This window comes from Azolla caroliniana, unplaced genomic scaffold (assembly GCF_043228905.1).
Source record: "Azolla caroliniana isolate FFs.n. ecotype wild unplaced genomic scaffold, voAzoCaro1.0.p SCAF_17, whole genome shotgun sequence".
Lineage (NCBI taxonomy): Eukaryota > Viridiplantae > Streptophyta > Polypodiopsida > Salviniales > Salviniaceae > Azolla > Azolla caroliniana.
The window spans coordinates 4,606,455-4,613,824 of record NW_028230452.1 but is presented as its reverse complement, the minus strand read 5'-3'; the positions used below and the strand labels follow the sequence as shown (position 1 = coordinate 4,613,824).

General features: G+C 38.3%; 1 protein-coding gene across 2 annotated transcripts; it reads right to left on the bottom strand.

The window, feature by feature from the left end:
- Positions 1 to 258: 258 nt before the first annotated feature.
- On the bottom strand, positions 259 to 5,154 carry LOC147852928 (uncharacterized). 2 transcript variants are annotated; one of them, XM_087333099.1, is made up of 8 exons: positions 5,010 to 5,154; positions 4,787 to 4,854; positions 4,223 to 4,342; positions 4,065 to 4,138; positions 2,755 to 2,836; positions 929 to 1,030; positions 731 to 842; positions 259 to 570 (listed from the first exon to the last, which is right to left on the bottom strand). In XM_087333099.1, exons 1-8 carry the CDS (start codon positions 5,069 to 5,071, stop codon positions 447 to 449), a joined length of 744 nt encoding a protein of 247 aa, XP_087189225.1. In that variant the 5' UTR covers positions 5,072 to 5,154; the 3' UTR covers positions 259 to 446. The 2 variants fall into 2 exon arrangements, with proteins under 2 accessions (XP_087189225.1, XP_087189226.1); XM_087333100.1 differs by having other exon boundaries at positions 2,779 to 2,836.
- Positions 5,155 to 7,370: the final 2,216 nt, after the last annotated feature.

The following is a 7,370-nucleotide window of genomic DNA, read 5'->3' as shown; positions in this document are numbered from 1 at the left end:
GTGTGTGTGTGTGTGTGCACGCGCACATGCACCATTAATATATATGAAGGGGCACAGCTGTTTTCCAGTAGGTGATATATGAAGTCATAATTATATGAGTTCAGCCATTTCCCATTTTGTTGTATGCACTAATACTATGTAATAAGCATGGTTGAATGCAATAAACATTATATTAGGAACACAATGAAATCAAATATGGTATGATTTTGTGTGATAATAACCTTCAGTACAGAAGACCTAAAACCACAAAACTTGAACAAGTTATCAACACTAATTGTAAATGACTAAAAAATGTGTCAACAAGATAATGGATCCCACCCTAAACAAACACAAGATGATTTTGGGTAGTAACTTTAGATGCATACACCGACAACATCTTCCTAAATAATATGATGGTTGGACTGAAGAATAATGTGAAGAATTCCCGAACTTATTTCATATTTCAGCTACAATGGTCTCACATCATAGAGAACACCATCATAAATGCCATGTATCTGTGTTCGGGTTCCTTTAATCTCGGCCATCTGAAGCTCATGGTTCTTCACTTCTCTCCACAAAGCATCATCTATGCTGTCAGCACCAAATGAAGCATTTCAGGAGATAACATATCACTCTTCAATTTATTTACTTCCATTCAGTACAAAACGAGTGCAGCCCTTTCAAGGATACACATCGAGCACGAATATGCACTACAATTTTAAAAGCCTAGAAAATACAAACTAATGTGTACCTTCTCGCACGTGATATATATGAAAGGATGAACTTGCTGTTGGCATTGCGCTTGTGAGTGAACAAAAACTCAATGGTCTCGAATAAGAAACTTAGACTGCCTTGTTGGTAGCCTAACCAGTAAAGAAAACAAGTCATAGTATAATTTTTTTATTACCGTTATTAGCATATAGAAACATAAAACTGATTTAATTCTTACATATGTCAGCTCCAAGAATTATATCAAACCCTTCAGGATGTTTTTCTAGAATATGCTGTAGATGTTCTTTATTGCCCCACTCAAGCTTTTCACAAGTCATAACTGCATTCAGAAAGACTTGACATTACTAGTGAGGTAACCTACAAGAATAAATAAAGTTGTAAAACCCCAATTACAATACATATTTGGAATGGCCTTACGGAAAATCTATACCACACACACAAATAGGATATTATTCAGAGGCCCATGGTACACTAATATCTCTATAAGAAGATATCATTATTCTTGGAAACAGCTCAATTTCTTCATTGGCTCCATCAATTTTTATAGGCTTCAAAGCTCGGCCAAATTTTGCAACTAAAACGACAGTTTCAAATATGAGAAGGTAAACCCAAAGTTTGCAAGGCAATGTTACATGGAGTTGTCAACGCTATTTTTTCCAAGTATGGTGCCTTCAACGCTTTCAAATCATACACTAAAAGAGAAGTCTTGTTGTATTTTGCTCTTGATGTCATGGAAAACTTGTAAGATAATTCCTTTTCTTGTTCTTAAAGATTCTCATGTACATCTGACGTTCATATGTTGTGATCCTTCATTGACATCATCAAGAGGAGGCACGTGTGGCTCATGATGATAGTCCCATTTGTGGGATATTTCTCATAGCATATAAGTTATGATCCCTAATAACCCATTATATGAAGCTTTAAGTAAAAGTATTTATCTTCACTTTGTAAAGCCTACACCATTAAAGTGTACCTCATTCTTAGATACAAAAGAAGCACTATGCTGGTTTTCCTCTCTCCAAAATTTAATGGTATGAATATATAGTGTTTTCTGTCTAGGTATTGCGCTATCCATCATGAATACGTAACTCAACACTCCAACATAAGGTTCAATATTTCTGTTCAGTTTCTGGCTTTTGGGAACTTTATCCCCTGAATCTACCATTTTTGTTTCCATATCGGGTGGCACCTATGTTTCATACCTCCACAGTTTACAGAACACCATCATCAATATCCCCATCTGATTTTCATCAGCCCATCATACTTTTTCTTCATTTATTCTACGAAACATCACTATGGTTTCCTTCACCTGATGTATCATCTGATTTTCTCATCACCTTCCCTTCTTCACTCTTGTTAAAAAGCCCTAATTGAGTGGCTCATTTTGCTGCTTAACGTTCTCTGATTTTGGTTTTCCGCCAGTTTTGGGGCTTCATTTTGGGTTTGATTGCCACCATTACTCTAAATAGATATTGTAGTATTTATATGCATCGATTTTCTCATGTGTGTTAGCCCTTCTCACAGATTAAGTGAACTTATGTAACCATTTTCTCCTGGTTCAATGAATTTTACAAATTAGAGCACGTTCATGTGATTGTTGCACCTGTATTTGCTCCCTCCAATTTTCAAGGCCCTCACACCCCTACACTTACACCGTTCATATTATTATCCTCAATCCTCATCCATCTTCATGTAGCTTGCATAGTTCTATGCTATAGATACTCAAGCTCGAAAACGAGACAACAATGATTCCCTGCAGCAAAAATATACCCTTAACAAACAGATGAAATTGTTTTTTAGTTCCACTCTTCACTTTCTTGTTGCCTGAAAATAACATCAAACATTGCCCTTTTTAATTTCATAAGCAGTTTTAAAATTCAAATGCAAAAACTCAACCCAACTACTGACATGTGACAAGTTCAAACTCTAGATTTATCCCAAATTTCCACCAATTTAATTTCTCAATCAAGAATCTCTTGATTTATAATTCAATCCATTTCCATTAAGAATCTCTAATTCAGAAGTCCAATGGCAGATCCTTACTTACAGGATGTCTAAAATCCTTACTTCCAGGAAAAGAACCCCCACTAGATGTTTGCTGCAGGTTGATATTTCGTTGCAATACCTGCAAAGTAACAGAGTAATCAACTTCATATGCAGAACATTACGCATTATGAAAAATCAAATATTGAAAACGGCACATTTTATCATAATTCTCACATGAATTAGATCATATCCACTTACACAAGCATGGAAACTGCATAACCAAGCATTTTTCTATTACCCAAGATTACATTTGTAGAGTTTAATGTTCTTATATATGACAGTTGAATAAAAGGGATTGTTTGTCATGTCGGTATAATTCATAGTCACATAGGACCAGGAACTTCAAATGGTGTAGAAGGGAAAGGGAGGGTTAATGAGAACTATTGGAATGGAATCAAACATGTTATTGAGCAGAATCTATTGGAAATATAAATTTCAAGATTTGAAATGCAATATTATTAATGAGAGGACAGTGATAAAGATGATTCAATCAGCATGTGAACCTTCATCCAGGAAAAACCAAAGTGCAATGAAATGAAATAGAACAGACCACCTCAGCTCCTACATCACCCCCACTCTAATATCAAATTATCCCAACAACAACACTGCTACATCCTCACTCAAATCATCGTGTTACTTTATTCCTTTCTCACAGAACTTTGTGCTCGAATAACTTAACTGAATGTCTTCGGTGAATATTTATAATCACACTACACGAGCTCTGAGTGTATATTAAGATGCTACGAATTCATAACTTTATGTATCGAGCATTACCATACAATTACACTCCACTAAGTGATTATGCATCCAATCCGTTCTTGACTTGTGTCTTTGCATATTTTCTCACAGGCAGGGGATATACAGATTTCAACCTGTTCATATCTGGACTCACATCCTCCATCAGATAACAAACTATATTAATTTCACATTGCTGGTTAAAGTTGCAGTTTTAACTTGCTTACCATTTAGATTGTATATGAGCTTCCATTAATTATTAGGTGAGCCTTACGACATTCTCGTCCATTGGTAATACTCTGGTGTGTGAAAAGATAGCCTTAGATGTACTCCATAGAATAATACAGACCATCACCCAAATCAGTTCTATTGATTTACCAGAATTGTGACTAATAACAAGCTTTCATAAATATTTCCAACCAGCTCTTACTGTGAAATAACTATCCAAAAACGAGTTATTTTAATTGTTTTCTTTTCTGGAAATAGTTTAGCCTTCATTGAATGAACTTCTCTTACAATTCAATCAAAAAACACTATTTTTGTAGAAGAATCTAATTTTACTATCAGCTCACCTCAAGCACTTTATCATTGTGATCTGTCATAACAATTTTCTGACAGTATAGGCCACAGAGAATACCTGTCAATCCTATAATTCAACAAGAAGTTCAGATTTTCATCATCTATGGCTCATTTGTTTTATCTAATTGCCATGAATACAAGATTAGTTTACCAACTCCTGAACCAAGTTCTAGTACTGAACATCCTTTGAACAAATCAGAACTTTGAGATAAGAATTGATTTAAGTGTTCTGCACCAGGCCATATCATCTGGCCAGTGAGATCATAATCAGCTGTTTACATCACAATTAAATGAAACATCAGATATGCGCACCTTACGAAGAAACAATAAAGCAAAATATCCTCAACAATGTGAAATCAGCACTGCAATGCAAACTTTGTAGATTGATTTTTCATTGTTAGCTAGAATATAACAAACTTTGAATATATCCATAGGTTGTAATATGTATTAGTAAAGCTGATATTTCCAACTGCCTTAAAGCTATGTTATAGTAACTCGGAATCTATTCGGTGAGCCATGTCATTTCGACATAATGCTTATTTCTTGTATTTGGTGGGGCAGTTGTCCACACAGTGTAAAAAATGAATTATACTATAACAATTCATGCAACAAATGAAACACCTCTATCTAGGAATTCAATAGCTCTACCATAAGTTGAAGATAACAAATCCATTAATCAAGAGCAGAATTCCTAACGAAAATAAATTTGCCTTACTTGAAGAAGATTGGAGACAGTACACCTCGATAGTTTTGGAGCCATAGGTGAAGCTCTTCAATGCATAGCTGAAAAAAGACACACATTTCTCTCTCTCTCTCTCTCTCTCTCTCTCTCTCTCTCTCTCTCTCTCTCTCTCTCTCTCATAATATATAGACAGGTAGATACATCCAAATCGATGCTCTGTTCCTCTGTGTATGGCTTGTTTCTCTCTGCCTCATACCTGTCGTCTACGAAGAAGGATTCGGGTGGGTAAAATTCCTCATCATCTTCTCCATCGACCATCGTCCTCTGATTCACCACCAGTCTTCAGAATTCTTCACTGAGTTCCTACTTAGATTAGGGTTGTCGCCCGCATGCATTCACTCAGATTCTGGTCCTTATTTATGTATTTAAAGTTTTAATTTGAGTTTAATTAGCTGATTGATTAACTAGTTTTTAAATTTAAATTATTTACTAATCAGGTTTCACATTTGAGCATAGGGCTTCTTCGCTCATCTCTCGCTACGTGAGCTTGAAGAAAGCGTTGGTTCTATGTCGATTAAATTGCCATCATCGTCTCTTTAACCCACTTTAGGGTGCGGGTGTTGTGCTGCCCACATCCGATTGTATTTGCCGTTGATTCATTGATCAACTACACAGGGACGACCAGTTTTTTTTTTCGCTAGTTAAGGGAAAGCAAATGTGTGGATATATTGCTCCCGTGTTTGGGTAATATACGGTGGCATTCATCAAGTTTTTCCCGATCAATCTGGCCTCACCTAGGCCCTAGAGCCAACAAGTGATTATCATCATGTCATTTGAGTGCATGCATATGTGTTGGATGAACCTATATTTACGTTGGTTGCGATTAAATTGCCATCATCGTCTCTTAATCCACAATGCGGGTGACACCCATAGCCGACTATATTTGCCATTGATTCACCCATCAACTACACGGGAATGACCAACCTTTTCTACAAGTTATGGGAAAGTGAGTGTGTGGAATATTGCTCTCGTGTTTGGGTAATATACAATGGCATTCGTTGTGTTTTTCTTGATCAATATGGCCTCATTGAGGCTCTAAAGCCCACAAATAATTATATTGTGGTGTTTGAGTTCCTGCATACGATGTCGTGATGTGGCATGCTCGAAAGTGGGAAAAACCGGCGAAAGGGGGGGTAAAAAATGTGCATGTGCAATGTGTGTGCACACAAAAACGATTAATTGTGCATATGCAAAATAAAAAGGAAAAGAAAGGGTGAAAAGGAGGTATAGAAGCTCGTGTAAAATGTAAGAGAGAGGAGAGATAAAAGGTAGAGGGGAGACAAGCTATAAATTTATAGAGATAGAATTATATATTATATAAGAGAGAGTTAGTGGGCTAGTGGATAGTCACATTGATTATTAGCTAGAGGTGCACGGTTGAAATCTAGTCTTATAGTGCAGTGTGATTTAAGGAATTTTATTCCATTTTCATTGAAAACAAATTTGGCGACCCCTCCCCTTCTTTTTTTCCTATAAAAGGAGGTCGAGGGGGCTCTTTTAGGAGGACGTTTTAGGAGGAGGAGACTATCGCCAATTTTCCTTCGAAGCTCTTCATCTCCTTATTCACCACTTCTCTTCATCTCATACCCCTTCATCCCTCCATCGCCACGTGCTCGTCTTCTTCGCGTCAGCACTCGAAGTGCTCGTGAGCCCAAGCTTCATTGGTTCGACGTTGCTCCGCCCCATTCGTCGTTGCGAGCCCGTGTGCTCACCGTTCGGGTGTCCGTGGTTCGTTGGGATTGGCATTTTGGTGGTGCTCGTGTGTTCGTCTTCGCCGTGTTCGAATTTGCTTTGTCTCTAAGGGCATTTAATATTTATGTTTTGATTGACCTTGTGGTTAACTATAAGTTGTCATTGTAAACAAAACCCTATTTTATAAAGGGTCCTCTCGCGTTGGAATCGAACACGTATTTATCTTTTTTGGTCGATATCATTCGTGTTTCTTTCTCTCCTTTCTTTATTCGTGTCTTCCTTGTACATTCGGCTGTCTTGTGACGAGGGGACCGTTCGGGCTTGCCCATGCACCTCTCCTCCTCATAAAGGCGTACAAGCATTTTGTGCGTGTGTTGGTGTCTTTCTTGTACGTTCGACCATCTTGTGATGAGGGGACCGTTCGGGCTTGCCCATGCACCTCTCCTCCTCATAAAGGCGTACGAGCATTTTGTGCATGTGTTTTGTGTCTTCCTCGTACGTTCGACGTCTTGAGGCGAGGGAGCGTTCGGGTGTGCCCGTGCACCTCTCCTCATAAAGACGTACGGACATTCGTGTTTGTGTTATCGTCCCCTTGTGCGTTCAAGTTGCGTGCTCATCTTGTTTGTACCTGTTTGGTCACTTGGCTCGTGCGGTGACCTCGGAAGGTCGACAAGTCGTGATCAACGAGAGCCACCGGCCTCACAAAACAAAGGGCAACGAGACCTTGCTTGGGAAGGGGTCGGGAAGTAGTATTGTCGTAAAGCAAACCTCGGGTCTCCTCTATCCCTTGAGTACTCCCTAGTCCAAGACCCCCGCGGTCCCGCCCAAGTAACACACGTGCGCGAAACTTCGCGACAATGAGTTC

Bases quoted from the DNA above. Each gene is read 5' to 3' on its own strand.
- LOC147852928 (XM_087333099.1), bottom strand. From the start codon at position 5,071: ATGGTCGATGGAGAAGATGATGAGGAATTTTACCCACCCGAATCCTTC. The intron at 4,343-4,786 runs GTAAGGCAAATT...TGATGTAAACAG, and splicing joins CTGTCTCCAATCTTCTTCAA to CTGATTATGATCTCACTGGC. The intron at 4,139-4,222 runs GTAAACTAATCT...GTTGAATTATAG, and splicing joins AGAACTTGGTTCAGGAGTTG to GATTGACAGGTATTCTCTGT.